This window comes from Aphis gossypii, chromosome 1 (assembly GCF_020184175.1).
Source record: "Aphis gossypii isolate Hap1 chromosome 1, ASM2018417v2, whole genome shotgun sequence".
NCBI lineage: Eukaryota > Metazoa > Arthropoda > Insecta > Hemiptera > Aphididae > Aphis > Aphis gossypii.
In genome coordinates, this window is record NC_065530.1 from 33411271 (window position 1) to 33431994 (window position 20724).

A 20724-nucleotide genomic window follows, 5' to 3' on the forward strand; every position below is an offset into this window, starting at 1 on the left:
TCATCTCACTCGATATGTACTGAAGTTTTTAAAATGAAAACATCTGTACATAAAGGGTAGCTCTACCCATCTATATTTTATACTAATCTACTCAACTTAACTCTAAAAATAGGCATTCGAAAGTTGTAAATAATTTACACAATAAATTAACTAATTTTGAAAATTCTATATTCATACAAATTTTAGAAAATTATTCTGCTTTAGAATTGAAACTAAAAACGTACGCTTTGATAAATTTAAAATATAGGCGAATATATTTTAATATTAAATTATAATCTATCAAACCAACAACGCTCATAAATTATTTAATTAAACAAAAAAAAGACAAACATTTTTGAAAGGTATCTAATTGGAATTGTCATCGTGTTAAACGAATCATACAAATAAAAACAATTATAACCCATTTTATATAGGTATGTAGGTATATGCACATCAATAATAAAAAAAAATCGATTAACTGCTTAAAAAATTGAATCTTTAAATATAGTTATACATTATTTTTATTAGCCCCTATATTTCATCCCCATATAGTTTCGCCAATTGACTATTTATAGAATAGTATAGCCGACGAACACAAATACTATAGTACATGTAATAATTCAATGCCGAACTATGTACAAACAACATCGAAATAAGTGTGTCTTGCGAATGAATTGACGATAAATAGCTCAAAGGGTCGAAACGTTCGTACATAAGTAGTGGTCATAACCATAATAAATAACGGCGTTCGGTGGCACGCGATCGAATATAAATATTATTGTAGACTGAATAGGAGTGTGAGATAGAGTGGAAGTGGTACGGACGTGTATATATACATCCTGTCATACAAATACAGAAATACAATATTCTCCAGTGAAAGGTTATTTACTCGTGTCTCGTGTTCGGTGTTTGTTTCGCGCCGGAAACTATCGCGGGCATGTGCCAGTGCGCGTTTTACGTTTAATGGTTTACGGTGTTAGTAGTACTGCTACTTGTGTGCACGATACATCATAGGTGTGATAATTTTTTTTCAATTATAACTGATAGTCGTTGTTGTTAAAGCCGGCACAATAATATAAAATTTAAGTGGGTATATGAACACCACCGTAGCGAACGTCATCAACGTTATGGATATACCGGGACGCTTGTCGAGAAAATACTAATGAAAGAAAAACCCAAGGTGCACTAATTACAGGTTCGTTCACTAAACCATTATAATAATAATTGATAAGTTGCAGCATAAATATAAAAACATTTAAAATGTTTATAGTATTTTTTTTAATTTTTTTATGCTATTAATGCATTAGAAATATTATAGTCATAGTAAAAAAAAATCTATGATATTAAGAGTATCTACATGCACTTGAATGCAGGTACACTATCCAAAATATAAAATCTCAGCAAAAAAGGACTGAAATAGGTTTAATGGATATTATTAAATAAATTTCTTAATACATTTTACTTTTACACTTAATAAATAACGTAGTGATTTAAAAATTTGAAGTATTACTGTTTCAAAACAGAAACTTAAATGCTTCACATAAAAACATTATTATATTATCTAACAAAATAAGATAAAATAACTTTAATAACTTTACCTACTATAGTCGAGCGTCAATGACGAAAGACAATTTTTATTCAACAAGAGGAATAATGTTCTCTTATAATATTATCTATCAGTTTAAATAGTTAAAAAATATCATTAATTATGTATGCTTTGATGTTATATAGTCTTCTTTAATCTAACGTAGATAAACTATTATTGTACTTCTGTCTTCTAGCATGTAAACTGTACCTACGGATTTTTATACATTTCCGAAAGAAAATATTTTAAAATACAAACTATTTTCTGGTTATGCAATACTCTTATTAAATAGAATTATTTTAAACTGCATCGTTTTCAAACAAAAGATATTGTTTTATTTTTCTTCAAAAAACTTGAAAATAAGTTATTAATAATAGGTACAACAACTATAAAATTTTGTAGTAATATTTATAACATAATTTCTAAAATGAAATATATATAAAAAAATGCAGTTAAATAATAATCAAAATAAGGAACCGATAATTTTTTTTTTAATTTAATGAAATTGTTCATCTTTAAGCCTAATTCTGGAACGAATAGTCGGAAAAATGAGGAAGTATGTATTTTATGATGGACGCGGATGACGGAACAAACTATTAACAACTCCAAGAGAGTTCCGCGTTCTGTGATTAATCAAAACATAATGAACGAACGCCTTATTTTAAAGACGATTTTGGTAGAATTCAAATGTTATTAACCAATTAAATTCATTTTAAGTGCGAAGTAATGAACGATTTAGGTACTTTCATCGCATCGATTCGAATGAATACTATGTTTTTACTACCTATAAATTAAATGGCAAAATGTTATATATAAGTAGTACAAATTACTAATGTATATTACATACTTAATAACATCTTAGATTTTAAACTATTATATTTATGATGAGATAAATTGTACTTCGTACTGTACTCAAACATATATGTATTAAATTTTTACCGATTTTTTAATTTTAACTAGGCACCTATTCACATTTAAATGTAATTAGCTGTATTACTCGACTTCGTCTAGTTTAAAATTAATCTTTCTATCATTTACCGTTTTTTTTTCAGTCGGAATCTATAATAAAAGTACTATTACATTGATTAACTTCGTGATTTTATTTCCAAGTCTTAATTCTGAACATATTTTTGATGTTAACACCAAAAAAATTGTAGAAAAATTCAATTAATGCTTGAAAGTCGTCGTAAATCCAGTATTTTTTAAAGATTGGTATTCGTCTTTATGTGCTTAATGTTTATAAAAAATATTATATGTCTAGACTCTAAAATAAAGAAAGCAACTCATGATTGAAAATCACATAAGTTATCATCATAAATAATTGTGTTCATTAGTATTTGATATTTTGATTTCAAGATTTTTTTTTTTTTAAATATGTTTGTAAGAAAATTCATTTAACATATTGTTCTTAATTAAGAGTATATTTATATTAATTTAATCTGTACACAATAACAACCATTTAAATCAACAAAAAATATTCGATTTTCATGAGCCAAAACTCAATGCACGTGTAAACTACCTGTAACTACCTGTATAGCAACTTATAGACTTTTTTTTTTTAATAAACTAAAAACAACCCCAAATACACATGATAAATATACATTATGCATGGATAAGTTTTACATTCCAATAAAAATGTCTTGATTTTTGTTATCATATTCAATTGCTGATTGTTTATATGAGTTAACTTAAAATGTATAGAAACATCTGATTATGCAGAAATTACATAAAAAAATTACGCTAAAAATTTTTTAGAACATGAAGTTTTAAAATTTTAAGGGATAATATTTTTTTATAAGAATGTTTTTAAATTACTTTCCTTTTTGACTGAATCTTAATTTGATCATTAGTCACGATAATTTACAATTATAATTTCGTCAATACATTCCAGATCATCATTACATAAATTGTACTTATAAACATTAATTACAACGCGTAATAATTGACATTAGTATGTTTAATTTAAATATATTGGTCCATAGATAAAAATGTGTTAAAAAGAAAAATCACAATAACTTATAAATTGGAGATACATTTTGTTACAGAATTGCTTTCTAACTCAACTCTTAACACCTCTAAACATATAAATAAAATAATACTATTATTTCGAATACTTACGCGTCACTAGAGCATATAATAGTACTTATTTTTAGTGGATATAAATCGAAGTGTAAGAACATTATGAACTGATGTTTATTATACATTTAGAGTCTATATTCTAAATTCTTTAAAATAGTATTTTGAAAACACATCTACAAATTGGTAATATTTTCTTTCAAAATTAATTATTACAAATTATGCCATTTGTTATGCTTATTAAATAGTCGTCAATATAGTCAAGGTACAGACACGTCATCACAAGGGTGTTTATAAATTCAACAGGAAAACTAGTAAAAAGAAAAAATTTCTTATTTTTACGAATTATATAATAAGAATAATGTATATACATACATATTTAATGTTAACTTAATTACACCTAACGCGTGCATAAATTTCAAGTCAAATACTTTTTTTTTCTACAAAATAAATATGTATTAAACTAAAAACAATATAAAGATATAATTTTGTTTAGTAAACTATTATTATGATATTTCTCTTTTAAATCCGGTTTAATATTGATGTTAAATACCTATTCACATAAAAATGCATCCTACATAAATTACAGACAACTATAAAAAAAAACTACTTTCATATATAAACTAGTATATTCGTATGTATATACAATATACATCAAGCATAAAACAATAAACTACCTATATGTGTGACAATTAATAGTAGATATATAAGTAGTATTTCTTTTCATTAAACACAAACACATAAATATTTCTGTAATAGTGTTCTTAGTTTAGGATTCGTGTGAATAAAAAAAAAATGAACTTACATATATAGGTATAAGAATAATATTATATGTTATACAATTAAAATAAAATAAACTTTTCTATGATTGACCATTAGTTATTATTATACATTATAACAATAACAGAATAATTAGAAAAGAAAAAATGATTTACATCATGTATTGTAATTTAAAAAATCACAATTTTAGAATGTACATAGTAATTATCATATAAATATACGCCCACCGTCAAGGCAGAAATAACGTATTAGTTTTATTGAAATCTCATATATTTTTAAAAATAAGTGTTTAAAGTTGAATATCGCGAACACAATAAATTCTTTAATTAAACCACATTTTAACACACTAACAATTGTAGTTACGTAATAAAAGACCAAACTTTCTTGGTCATTAATTAGTATGAAAGTAAAAAATTTAAATCTTTCATTATCATTTTAATGAGACCCAATTAAAATTGTATACAAAACATTTTCTGGTGTTGAACACAAGGCGGATAAGTATAACCACTTTCTACGAGTTAAAACAATAATCTGTAACTATTTACGAACAGTTCCAGTTAACTTCTTCTAAATAAATGTATTTATTAAGACTGGATAAAGAATTTAGTCTAATATATTTTATTGCTCATATAGATACTTAAATACAGCACGATAAGTGTCATGATCGTCAGACACTAATTATTATAGGTATATTTCTAGTTAAGAAAGTATGAAACCGATTAATTAATCTCGACAAATACACAAACTGGCAATCATCGACAAAAATAAATTTCTACTGAATTTTTTATTTTACCCTCGGAAGCAATGACTATTTTACAAGTTCAGAATCCGAAAAGAAATTTATACATTAATTATTATAATCCGTCATCATTGCAGTATCGTTGACAGATTAAAAAGAAAAAATTCGTGATTTAAAGTACAATAATATAATTAATAACTACAACGAGCATTTATCATAATATAACGAGTTAGAAATCAATTACATTTAACACGCGGGAGGGAGAAGACACGTATATAGTTATGGTCTTTGTAAGCTAGAACTATCTGAATTAAAATCGTGTAGAGTACTAGAGTTTCTGTAATATAATTATATGATATAACAGTTCGATATTATATATTATATCATAACGGTCGTATATAGACTTGGAGACTCGTGGTCTTCGAATTAAATTGTGACGACTTTTCGAAACGCCTATATTCGCGTTAATCTGTCCTACTGGATGATTACCAAGCCTATTAAACAACGACAGGTTGTAACGACACTGTGACGTTGAGTGTTTTTTATTCGAATTCCGCGAACATTTTCCCACGTGGAACAAACCTCGACGCGGCGCCTCATCCGTTTGTTCATGGTATTTGAATCCGTGCTAAATGCGGATTTCCGATTTTAGCGCCGTCGTCGCCGCGTTTGTTCTCTAAAGACTAAAGACGCCTCTTATTTTAATTGATCATGGATGTTCGTCTTTTGACGGCATTCGGAAATTGAATTAAAATTTAAGAAAAACGAGTATTTTTGCTTTCGATCGGGACCAGTTTCTCGAGGAAACCCGCGGGTGAAAGCGCTGCGGAGTACCTATATATAGATGTACAATAATACATAATATGTAATCCACTACATAGAATTTCAAAAAGAAAAACAACCGGGTACCCATAACAGCTACTCGAACACTATTACACGTATTAAATCTTTTCGCATGCGAGAACGGAGGATTTGTATTTTAATTTACTGATTACGCAGCCTAAGTAGTAGACGGTGATGAGTTTAAACACGATGTCGTGTATATCGCGTTGTTTATTAAGCAATACTTAACCATGATAATGCGTAGTGAAAAATATTTATAAATACACACACACACACACACACACACACACTGAAATTACATATTAAATTTGTTATGAATTCGCACGGTTTGGAGGAAAAAAACATAAATATAGGTATACGTATAAACACACAATATATTATATGCATATAATAGCTGTGTGTGTATATTCTCTCATACCCACATCAAGCCATGCACACACACACACACACGCACATTACACGTGTGTATATTTTTTCAACAATGTCATGAAAGTAATTAGATATACGTCTTATACACGCATATTTATTATTTATATTGTTGAGAGAATTACATAAATTACCACACGTATACATAAACATAAACGGTCGTTGTCTCGCTATTATCGAAAAAAAAAATGGTCTGCGCGTGGTCATCGTTTCACTTATTATAATATCTACAAAAATAGGATCTAGCTTCGTGAACATAATAGATGTGATGTGGTACATATATATATATATTTATTATGATAAGTAATAGCACAGCCACAAATTAGGTTCGCAGTTGCCTATAGGATACACAGATGGGTGAAATAATTTAAACTATTTGAGCAAATGTTTACCGTTTTTAATATTGTCATTCAAAAAATTCGCTATAGGTAAAGAATAGAAAACATAGAATATCGAGTATTATGAATATTATATATATTAATAAAACGCGTGTTATAATAACCTGCAAAAACAAATAATTTCGATTCAAGTTCAATTATAGATTCTAGCTATAATGACATTTTGTAGTTTATAGTTTAAACTTTATATTATAGGTAGGGAACATTCTTTTGGTAATATTTTCAAAGTGAAACTTTACAGTAAATAAAAATATCCGTCGATAACTGCGTGTAAATAATAAAGAAATCAAAATAATCACATATTAATTATGTACGAAAAAATTAACTTCAATAAAACAAATAATGAGATGAAATAGAAAGAAAAAAATTATATACCAATAGGTAGTCTCAAATCCTACAATTAAGCCACGCACGGTACATATTATTGCACTAGATTATGTATATAATAACCATAAAAGTTGTATAAAGGCGATATTTCTTTATTACAATACAGTTATAATTAAATTTCTAAAAGAATTATTTTAGGAGAACTATTTATTGGAATGAATTGTATGAACATAATTTATTCTAAAAATTAAAACTGTGTTAGTTTTGCAAATGTTTTATATTGTAATTTGATGAAACGTATTATGAGCTTAATAATAATTATGATGTTTTATTTTCATATGTATTATGTTTCTCAAGTTAAATAATAATAAATATCACGAACCATTAGATAAATAAAATAAAACAATAACAATCATTGTGTTATTAATTTTGTAAAATAAAACAAATTTCAGTGTTTTGAATGTTAATAAACAAACGTAATTTTAAACCTAGTATAAAACTAAGAAAGCAAATGTAAATATAAAAATATTAAATTACAAAAATATTTAAAATATTAACAAAACATAACAAAAAATACCTAATTATACAACAAACACTTAAACATTCTCAACCCCGGAAAGTCTAAATTAATTAGAACAATAACTTATTATTTCTGTATTTATTATGGCTAGTTAAGTTAGCTGCAAGTAGAATGTGCATTGTGTACAATATGATATATGATATGAATTTAAACATTTTAAACTTAAAAATAATTCTAAATCGCGAACTGTTAAAAATAAATTTAATACTTCAGTATTTTAATTTTATGTATTTTATGTGGCGTGGCAAAAGATGCATTTGAGGAATGACTCGTTAAGTCATAAATAAGTTTTTTTTTAAGAAATAGATAAAAGACTAGTGTTTTTGATATAAGTCATGATGTGATTTTCTAGTCTTTTAATAATAAATACTCTTAGTATTTTTTATTTAAATGGATAATTGAGATTCCATCTTACGGATTTATGGTGGAAGGTACTGTAGAGTGCAAAATCAAAACGATCTTCGATAGTGATTGTCAATATTTGTTATTCAAATTATTTTATAACCTTTGTACAATTATTATAGTAATAAAAAGTGAATTTTATTGCATATTACGTGATGTAACAATTTAAAATATAATATGCCTAAACAAATTTAAACAAACGTTTCAAAAAAACAAATCTTTAGTTCATCATGAAAATTTAGAACAATAAAATAGGTATAAGTCTTATAAATTATAGACAATAGTAATATTTCAACATGAGAATATTTTCAAATGTTACATGGCTCCATTTTAACATTATGTTGTAAGATATTTATTTGCAGTACAAAAGTACGAAATTATAATAACACGGGAATTATTACACTACAAATTATAATATTCGTGTGATAGTTAAGTAGATAAAATAGTACAAAACTTATGTGAATTTAACAGGTCAGATTATTATTAGTATTAGTTTTTGGTGATACCTAATATATAATTTAATTGATCGGAAAATGTTAAACAAAGATTTTATAAAGCAACTTTAGTCTGAAACTTATTATCTGATAAAAAATATTAATGAGAACTAAATACTTAATTAACAAAAATAAAGACAGTTTTATGATTTTGTACTCGATTTGCAAAGTTAATCATCTAACCAAGGTACCTAACTATAATTAGTAATGAATTTAACGAAATACAGACTGTATTAATTAAATAAATAGGTAAAATAATGAAATGTTTTAATTAGAAACATGATATGATTACAGCATATATAGGTATAGTATAATAATACTATACCTAAAGTTAACTGTAATTGCAGTTAAAACTTTTATAAATATAAATATTAAAAAGTAGATTACAAGGAAAAATATCATAACACACGATGCGTATAATTTATAAATCGTATTGTTATTATTGCGGTTGATTTTACTGGTATATTATAGGTACATTCAATAGGATACACTACTATATACGTATACATATTTTATATAGGTGGAAGTTAGAAATTATAAGTTATTATTATTATTTACCTTGAGGCTTTATAAAGAATCATTTATTTGTTGATACTACTATAATATTATGTGAATGCATTTTGTTACATTTTTGATAACAATCGACTTTTCATCTAATCACCAGCTACCTAGGTACTACGTATTTGAGAACAAATGCATTTTTATTGTATTACGGAATACGCTAAGGGCAATAATTCTGGTTTCACCGGTGCAAAAATAAATAATAAATAAATGAAATATAACTAAAAAAAAAAAAGAGAGCGAGGTCCGACACGCCGTGAAGTCCACTGCACGACCTATGCCCTGTTATTTTCTGGTCCAAAATGGATACTTCTTAATTTCTCAATACAAAAAACCTTCTAGAATTCAATTTCAATTTGATCACTATATACTATCCGTCATATAGAATCCAACTAGGCGGAATTTAGAAAGGTGCTAATTTTATATAATTAAGGGGGTTCGTTATTTGCGCACTAATAAGCTTATTCGTTCGATCACGCTTCGTCTGAGAAAAATATCATTGCACAATTATTATTATCAAGTTCACGTGTCTAATAAATCACTCGAGTTCGCTTCCTAGTTCCGAATATCATAATCGTATAAGACTACCTATATAAAAGTGTAAAATTGACATTTCTGAGATGCCATTATTTGGCTTTCTCTCAAATACTAGTTTATTCCAATATAAAGTTAATAATGCAGACATGCAGTCATATTAGTAAACAACGTATAAATAAAAAATTAAATAAAAATTATGCGTAATATTATTACTATTCTCCATTCTTATTCGTCACGTTATATCATGATTTGAATATATTTTCTATGTTGATTGTTGGCAATGAGTGGATTTCGCATAAACAAAATACGTGTATAATACGATACTTTCTATAAGTATGCATTAAAATTAAGTATGTGTACTATTATAAACAATGTTACTGGAAAGCTAATTCGTTCACACGAAAAACTGTTATTCAATTCAAATTAAGATATTCTAAGTAAGCACCGTAGGTAGGTATATACTATCTAGAAGGTATAGATTTAAGAAAATTATATATTTTCGGTAATTTATTCATATTATTTTATTTATGTATATTATAAATGTGTGTGTGAGTAATTTAATTTGAAAAATAACTGAGTAGTTACTTTGTAATATAGTAGGTGTATAATACCTAAATTTCATCATTGAAGAGGTCACTATAATGGATATTGTACGTTAAATTTAATGGTACATACATCAATGCATAGGTACGATGGAAAACTATTTTGAACAGAGACGATAGCCTATATGTTTGCAAAATAATTAGCAACCTTGATGATTTTAGTGATTTTCGTCAAATTTCAAAAATCAAACATTCATAAAAAATAATAATTTGGCCTTGTGTAAAACATTTTTTCTTATAATAAACTTTTATGAGAAACCTTATATTATATTTTTAAATAAAATATAAATTTAAATAAAGGTAAACAATAGTGGATACCGCTATACATTAGGTGTCGAACGGGTTGCTATAATTAGTTGATTAAATTTGAATTCAATGATATATAATTTAATACGGTAAAAATAGATTCATAGTATACCTATATAAATAATATCTTAAGATAAATCAAAAATGGTACTGCGTATAGTAAAATGCATAATAATATAGCATGAAAGTTTTAAATTCTTACGAATAATGTTTTTAAATTAAAACAAAATAATTAACAAAGTTATTAATTATTGTTTAATAAGTAATTTCGTTCCAATTTGAACTTAAAATGTCTATAAAAAATAATTGCCTGCATATTATATTTTTTAGATTTTATGGTTCAAATATGAACTACTTATGAAAAATCTTATATTAAATTTTCAAAACTTAGAAATAGAATTCAAAATTTTTATGAGTTATTAACAACAATAGTATACCATTTTCTAATGTTTAAATTCTAACTTTAAAATATAATAAAACAATAATGTAACCATAGATTTTCTATATTTTTTAATTAAGAAATTAACAACTTATGAATTTATTAAATTTTCAAGTATTTTTATCCAGCAAATAATTGTTAATCGACATTTAAAAAAAAAAGTTGTGACCCTGTATCTATGTAATTATTCTTGACAATTTTTTATTGCTATATAAAAAAACTCATGAAGAACCTTATTGTGTTAAATTTTCAAACTTTTTAACCAACAAACAAGTTTTATAATACATATTAAGTTGAATAAAAACTAAAATGGTCAAACAATTATTAACATCTATAAACAGCTTAAAAAGAGCCAAAATATTCCTTATATTCCAACTATAGTCTAAAAATGTCTATGTTCTATACCAGGCCAAAACTTGACTAATTTATAATTGTAAAAATATCAATACAATAAATGAAAAAGCTCAAAACTAATTTAATAATAATAGGCAGTTCAAAATCATCAGTTATATCCGAGAAAATTTAAACACGTTAAAAGATGTATTTCGTTAGCTTAGATTCAATAAGATTTAACCATAAATATTCAATATTATCTTGACGAATTAAATTCATCTTCAAGTTTCTTACTATTGATGAATTTGTTTGAACTGCCTTAACGAATCTATATTTAAGCGACCAGTGATATTTTTAATTTATAATATGTCATAATACATGAGTAATGTATAAAAAATATATATGTAATGTATTTGTCCAAAGTTAAAATTAATCTAGATTCCGAATAATAATAGGAATTTTCAATACCTCACATGTTTGTTTATAGTGAATGCACAAGTGGTTCGAAATGTCGAAAACTAACATCAAATTTAAACACACAAATCGTATTTTACATATTTGAAAGATTATTGGCTATTGCTTATTAGTTCATATTAATTAAATGCATAAAAAAAATAAAGAAAAAAAATAATAATAAAATTATTAATAATATAATAAATAAAAAAAAAAATTCAATTTAAGATGACTAAAAAAAAAAAAATATTTTTGTTGTTAATAATGTTATTGATGAAATAATGCATTTTAAATTTTAATCTATTACAAGTTTAGGTATTTTAATTTTGAGTGTTTTTTATTGCTACTGATAACATGTTCAATGCTGATTCCTGGGATAAAAGTAATTTTTTTATCAAGTATATCAAGTTTAAATATAATGGATATAACTGCATACATATTTTATAACTTTTTCTTACAATATACCTATACATCATAATAATTAAATGCAATTCATTTAATTGCATTTATTAAATGCATAGCTATAATTCCAAGCTCTAAACTAATTACTATTCAATTTTAAAATACCTTCCACTGAAATCGCTCTGCGCCTAACTCCAGTTTCTTCTTTTTAAACAAAAATCAAAGATAGTTCAAACCTAGTTTTAAAAGAAAATAATTCTATAAAACCTCAATAAGTAGCAGTAATTTATTAAATGGGTTATGCGTTTCGAAGAAGATGTTTAAATGATGATGAGGAAAGTAGTTTTAAGTGCGACGATTAATACTAATCCAGTTAGGATCCGGTTCTTCAGCTCTTGTTTTATCATCGTGACTCTGTTGTATTTAGTTTAATGAAATGAATGATACTTTTGCTTTCTCTAAAGTGTACACGAAATATTACGATTAAATAGACGTTGTTGATAAAAATAATAGAAATAATTTCATAACACAAGAAAACTTCGTAGGTAACTCATTTCTACAATATACTAATAATTATTACGATTATCATTATTATTACTAATATTTTCTACATAGTTCAAAAGTCCCATTTTAAAATTTAAAATATTTTCTAAGCTATATGTGTATTCTAAGTCTAAAGTTTAAACTCCAAAAGATAAAAGTAAGCCACATTTTACATAAGTAAGTACGTCTGTAGGAAAGATAATAAGTATTTTTTTTTTTTTTTTGTAAACGTTGATTTCTAGAAAAAACCAATTTTACTTTTATATGCTAAGTAACTACACCAAACAAAATTTAGATAAATATTAATTTAAAAATTTAAAAAAACTAGCATATTTTTAAACTTTTATAATTTTTAAGTTCACGTTTTTTAATATTTTGCTTATTTATTTTAATGTTCAAGTACATGCATATTTAGCAATTTCTTAATGCATGAAATTCAGAGGACTGGTTATAATTATTAATGTACAAAATAGTTGTATAATTAATTATAATTTTTATTCCCGAGATTTATACTTTCTGAAATAAATATAAAAAAATCGAATAAAATACACAAGTTGTTAAATGTAAAATATAAGTACTATAAATTTAAAACTTAAATAACTTTAAACACTTGTTAATTTGATAGAATTGACAATTTTATACTAATATAATATAGAAATAGGTATGTTAGTTACATATATTTTATTATAAGATCAAACATTTCTACATGTTCAACAAAAATAATATTACTATTATAGTTAATATAGTTATATATTAGTCTATAGTATAATCTTGTATTATACCTAAAATACCCAAACAAGTCGAAGTATATTGTATCATTGAACTTAACCCATCAAATTATCCGGTTATTGTAATCCCTCCCCAGATTTATCATTGTTTTTCAATTTTTTTATTTATTTAATTAGGTATTTTAATATTAATTATAATAATAAAAGTATAGTGTAATAACTAATAAATAATAGTTAAGAAAAAATAATAATAATAAATACCTAACCAACAAGCTATTTTTTTGTTTATGTTTTGTCAATATTTGTTATTATCAAACCATAAAAACTATATTTAATTTCAACAGATTATCTTCCTAAAAAGCCTATTCATTCTCATTTTCATCTCATTATTTATTTTTTGCTGTATTGAGCTTATTGTTCAGATTCTATAACAGACATCCCTCAGTAAAATATTATCTTTAACTAAATATATATTAATACTATATCAATCAAATTATAATTACATCACAGAATAGTATTTTAATATTTATTAGAATTTTATAAAAACGATTCAATTAGTAACTAAACCAAATATAATAAAATGTTTAATATATAACTCATATTTATACGTATTATCATGTTTATTGTTTATATTACAGTTGGTAAATTAAATATGGGTAATATTATTATCATTTTATGGATGAATGATGATAATAGTAATCATACCTATTATTTTACATCCAATAGGTATTGGATAATATATGTATTAGAACGTAACACAATATATTGGTACCCTATTACGTATTTTATGTTTTATTATAAAAATTATTTTGGTTTCTACGTCATACGTGAGTGTGAAAAAATAGGCATATTATAATATTTTACTATTATACATACAAATTTTATATGCATATGGCAAATGAATAATAATTGAGTCTGCCAAATTTTAACTTGTTGAAGAAATGACACACAATAACTGAGATTTTAATTTAAAACGAAAAACTTTCTACAGGATGTTTTGTTTGACAATTTGGCATATTATTGATACGCGTTTATAGTGCCAATAGTTCGTTTTACTTTTTACATATTATTTTACCTTTTCGCCATAAAATTCTATGTTAACCGCCAAAATCAAAATGCATAGTTACATATTACAATGATACTAGCTACATATTATAATACGTATCCACGTAGGTATATATGTAATATGTATAGCATGGGCATTATTACTTAATAACCTATAATTTATTAATTCATTCGTAATATTATAAAAGGTGTTTTTTTGTTATCAATGACAAAAAAAAAAACAAAATACAAAACAATAGCCCCGTTTAATCACAATTATACGAATTGAACCATTTCCTGGTGCAAGTGTTGTATTCATTTTTGTATCTGATTCTAAATACCAACTCACAATTACTTTCTCTTTCTGCACTGTTTTTACTATCCATTGTATTTTAATTTTTTAACTGGATTATCTCCCTATCACGTGTGATCTAGAGTTTTTTATTCTTAAATTGTTTTATTTTATTTCGACCGTAACATTCATGAGTTAAGTATTCATTATATAACAAATTGGACGTGTACACGCTTCAATAGTGAAAATTATTATCTTCGCGAAGTTTATAATCTATGTTATTATAACAACAATAGAAAAAACGTTCAAAAATCATATTATTTTAGATAATTTCAACCAAAAAAAGTTATAAGTAGCTAATATCTACATAGACCATATAAATTAAATACATACAATTATTTATACATAAACTATTATAAAAAGAAAGAGGGGATGTAGGTACCTATTTAAAACTATTTGAAATTCTTAATATAATCTTATGAATTCATGTAGTTTACAGCTTACAGCTTACGATTTTAAATAACTTTCAAAAAGTTTGAAGCAATTTCAAGGTTCATAAATTGATTTAATTTATAATTAAAACAACTATGACAGTTGTATACTTGAATTGAAGCCTGGAAAGGATTTTCTTTGTGTTTTAATTTTATTTATTTATCAGTTATTACAATTATTAATAAATATTATTATGTTCAAATTACTAAATACTTAATGTATTAACCAATATAAGTAGGTACTAAACTTTCAATAAAATAGATACATAATAATATTAAAAATATCTTTGGTATTATATAATGATTTTATGAACCTTATTTTACAAAAAATTTAACATTTGTAAAACTCCATTGTTTTGTTTATAACAATAAATTCTAAGACTCTGTGCATATAAATATTAAGTAAATATTAAATATCATCATAATCACACACACACACACACACACACACACACACACACACACACATTTCTATATACATATATCAGGGGTGGCTAAACTTTTTTTGGTCACGATCTATTAAAAATATACTTCACCTTTAAGAATCGACTTCTATAGAATTTTTTTTTACTATTGAATAACTATAATTATTAAGAAACAGATAGGGCGCGTGGCCCTAAAAATAAATTCTAACATGATCGACTTAGAAATTATCCGCGATCGACTGTTTGGCCACCCCTAACATATACGCGTATAGTGTATATGCATTATGCGTAGAACTTGGAATATTTGTTAAATACAAACCATTGGTAGTTTATTATACATTTTAACTACTAATACCCTAATACTCGTTTTAACGAAGACTTATATATCAATGTGCTGCAAATCGTTTAAAAAAAATATTACATAATCGCCCAAAATTTTAATAAAAGTTAATAAATATAAATTATGAATAAACCAATATATATGATGTGTTTGTGCATGTTACGTCAAGTATAACAGCGCATAAATACTTTTTCTACGCTTACAACAAAAAAAAAAAAGACAAAAGTTCAAAAACGAATTATAACCATTATTGTTTAGAATGTCAAGTGAAATTATAAATCGTTCAAATTTTCTACTGACAAATGAAAATAAGAAAAACACACAATGATCGGGATAACATTATATTTTTTAAGGATAATAGACGTTTTTCAGTTTTCAATCCGATTCTAATCCACCGTGAAAACTATAAACATGACAAAAATACACTATATATATATATATATATACACACACAACTGTAAATACTTTACAACTACTTTGATAGATGTTATAAAGATGGTCATACAGAGATTAGTTTCACTTCTTCATACCATATTCGTAAAGACTAATTGCAAAGAACTAGAAGTATATTTGACAAAATTAGCGGTGAATGATTTTTGCGAGATTTGACATTAATATCCAACACCTAATAATTACAGAAAAACCACAAAAACTTCTTTATTTTAAACAATTCATTTTTTGTAATATTATTATCATTGTAAATATTATTTTGATTCGATAAAATGCAGTGTACCATGAACCTTAAATATGTCTCGCGTAGTAAACACACGATGACAATGAACTAACATTGAGTAGCTGGATGAGTTTCATTTTATTTGATTTTCGAATGCACACGATTTAGACAGAGAAAGTATTTTTCAAGTTCGCAATTATTATTCAACTGACCATCAATCATTTTTGTAAGTTATTTGACGTATAGTTACTAGAGCGTACTGAAATTTAATTTAAAAGTCATTAAATCATTGAAACCATATTGTAGTGGTTGTTGGTCAATTGATAGCATACATTACATATTCTTATACGTAAGTAGCTGTAGATTGAATAACGATAAAATATTATTTATTTAGTATTGGCCATCAATTCAAATTATTTCGATTTTACTTAAAACTAAAACAAAAACAAACTTCACGTATTTAAATAATTTATACTAAAGAATTCATTGCAAATACATGTATACGCTAAACAGATCATGTTAAACTAATTAAAATTATGAAAATAGTAAATACTTATATTTTTGAAATACACCCACTAATATATATTTTTTCTTTCAGAAAAATGAAGAATGTTGTTTGGATTTTTTTGATATACACTTTAGTGTTTAATTTATTCAATGTTACTTATTGTGTTACAAATAAAGAAGAATTAAATGCTAACCTAAAATTGTCCAATTCTTCTACTCACGGAACACCACACGTAAGTATCCTTTCTATAATAAATTAAAACACGAAACATAATTTTAAAGATGTATTATACTTGTATTTTAGGATCATGAACTTGATGGCGAACAGATAAATAACGATAACGATGATTTCGAACTTGAAGACAATATTGATGAAGCTTCGTCAGAAATTGTTGAAAGTCAAGTGCCATTTCCAACAAATCAACCTTCTGAAATTGAATCTGAAGTCCCTGTGAGAAAGCCACGGCGTAAAAGACGTCGTCGGCGCAAACGCCCGAGGACATCAACGCACACGTACGAGGAAAATATAAATCATCCGGTAGTATGGAATCAGGAACCTCTAGAACCAGACTATGCAGAAGGATATATTCGACGACGACCAATAAAGAGACGAAGACGGCCATTACAAAGACGACCATTAATTGAAGGGGGTGGCATCGCAGAAGAAGAAAATATTTTACCACGAAGAAAACTTATCCGCAGGCCAGCTGATCCTGGTAATAAAGTTAGCAATGAAGATGTAAAACGATGGGAACCAATAACATCAACCGAAGAAGATAAATGGAAAATAGTCAAAACAACAACAGAAATCACAAATACTGTTCCAACAGTAACGCCTAAATCTACTACTATTACGACCACAACGCCAAAAACATCTACAATTTCACCAACATTACCAACACAAAAATTAACTGACGATAATAGCAATACTAACCATAGAGACATTGGATTATTGAAAAAATCAAATTCATCACGTGCCGACCTAATAATATTGCATAAAAGGCCGATAAATAGTAACTTGCCACCAACGTCTGCAGTAATAAGACGTCGTTTAAAACCACAAAATACAACTATGGAAGAAATAACAACAATTAAACCGAAAATTACAGTAATAAAAGAAGAATTACCTTTATCATTACTTCCTCCAGACTTCAAAATGACAGAAAACGCACCACCTAAAGAATCTAAAAATAGCACAGACGATTATCAATTCAACGATGAAGCACTAACAAAAATGATGAAAGAACAACCAAATAATAACAACAATGAATTCAAATTCAAATCTGATAGCATACCTAAGGTCAAAGACGAAATATTAAGTTTATTAAAAACTAAAACTGGATCATCGTTATTATCAAATGTGCTGAATCTTAGAAACATGTCTTTAGAAGAACTTTTACAACATAGGGAACGAGGATCAAGTCAACGGCATCAAGAACTTATAGATACAAAAGAAGAATCGATAGATGTAAGTGCCGATGAGCCAATAGTGACAGAAAATACTAAAAATTTCACTAACTACTTAATAGAAACAAAACGTTTAGCACAAAAGAACAAAGTTACATTACAAACGGAAGAATTAAATGACTTGAAACAGACTAATGATAAAAACAAAGAGTTAACAACCCAAATATCAACGATATCTACAAAATTAGATGAAGAAAACCGTAACAATCAATATAACGATACAACTAATAAACCAACAACAAAGCGTACACAAGAAATACAAATTGATGATGTTAAATCGACTATTCAAGTTGACGAAAAACCGCTTGATCACAAAGAAACAAACTTTTCTAAACCATTAATAAACATTGAGCATTTAAATAATTTTAAAGTAGAACAAGAAGCAGAAATTGGTAAAATTCAATTGGATACAATTTTCGAAGAGAAAAAAGTATTTAGTTTTCCGACAACGACTACTTATACAACAACAAATGACAAATACCAAGAAAATGAAGCAATTTCATTTGTTTCAAAACCACCAAAAACTCGAATTGTTATAGAAACGTCTGAAAGAGAACCACGTCTTTTTGATAGCATGCCAGATTTCTCAATAAAAACTACCCAAAGGCCACTTATAACGCCGACTATTCCTTCACAAGTATTATTCATTCAAGACACAAATCATTTAGACAAATATCAGAGCTATTCAGACAAAAATAAAGACATAGACGAGGAAAATAATTTGGTATACCGTCGTTTTGAAATGAGAAAATTACCAGTAGCTGTTAAATCAGCTATCATAGCTAGTGCTGCAATATTGGCAATAGCAATCCTAGGCTTCTTTGTGTTGCTCATATCGTGTAGAATCAGACAAAAAAAACGGGTTATACGAAAAAAATCTGTGTTTTGCCAACATAATCTACACCATGACCCAGATCTTAGATCTAGCGCTCGTAGTACAAGTCCTGTCATGGATAAAAATTGCCAGGATCAATACTATGATGGATATGGAGGACGTATCGATGCTCACACAACAGCTAATCGTCAATATTACCTGTGGAGAACACTGAGGAAAACATTCCGTTATGACTGATCAGTGTTACAGTTGTTCAATGTTCGTATCTTGGACAAAATTTAAATTATTTTTTATATTGTTAAATGTATACTATTAAAACAGATGAATACCCAAATAAAAATAAATGATATATTATTTTGTTTTAAACCAATAAAAATAATCTAATTATTTATTATAGGACAAAATATTTTTTTCTGTATTATTCAATCATAAACATTAGTCATAATATTTTATGTATTGTAAACTGAAACTATACATATTATTATCCTTAGTCACTCAAGTGCTGAATACAGAATAAGTAGTGCTAATAATAATAAATGATAATATTTTATTATAGATTAATTAACCATATTAAAATAAGATATAACTGAAATAAAAATGATACATTACAATTTACAACACACAAATAAAAGTTATACTATAAAATTGACAAATTATTAAGTATAGAGATCTTAAATTTTGATTCAGACTTTTAAATTATATAGTATTTATATCAATAAAAAATAAATAAATTATTAATATAATTTAACATCACAGAACAATAGATATTATTAAGTAGTATAACTAATCCTACATTTTTACTTATATCAAATTAATCTACTTCTCAAGTTCCACTGTTCTACTTCTACATTTATTATTACCATTGATATAGAGCAATATTTTTTAAAATAAGATACTAATAACTAATACTAAGATAGTTTGTAAACTCGAAAAAAAAATCATAATAATAATGATGTTGATACATTAATAAATTAGTGGTTAAAAATAAGTATCAAAAGAACCAGTCTCAAGGGATAGGCGACATAGGCCTACACCTAGGACAGCATTAATTACATTTGATACTTGTAAAGGATGGCAAAAATCAAGTTTTCCTAGGTGTGTTTAACACTTGAGCTGA

At 25.9% G+C, this 20724-nt stretch overlaps 2 protein-coding genes across 2 annotated transcripts in view; one reads left to right on the forward strand and one right to left on the reverse strand.

Annotated features, from left to right (window-relative positions):
* The window catches only part of LOC114124176 (actin-histidine N-methyltransferase-like), a 32546-nt gene that overhangs the window by 8609 nt on the left and 3213 nt on the right, over positions 1 to 20724 (reverse strand). The gene's annotated exons all lie outside the window — the stretch shown is intronic.
* On the forward strand, positions 841 to 20013 carry LOC114124175 (kinesin-related protein 4-like). Its single transcript, XM_027987363.2, has 3 exons — positions 841 to 1174; positions 17397 to 17538; positions 17610 to 20013. The coding sequence occupies exons 2-3, from the start codon at positions 17401 to 17403 to the stop codon at positions 19842 to 19844; spliced, it is 2373 nt and encodes a 790-aa protein (XP_027843164.2). The 5' UTR covers positions 841 to 1174; positions 17397 to 17400; the 3' UTR covers positions 19845 to 20013.

Excerpts from the sequence above, each read along its gene's own strand:
- LOC114124175 (XM_027987363.2), top strand. The coding sequence starts at position 17,401 with ATGAAGAATGTTGTTTGGATTTTTTTGATATACACTTTAGTGTTTAAT. Across the intron at positions 17,539-17,609 it reads CTACTCACGGAACACCACAC|GATCATGAACTTGATGGCGA; the intron begins GTAAGTATCCTT and ends CTTGTATTTTAG.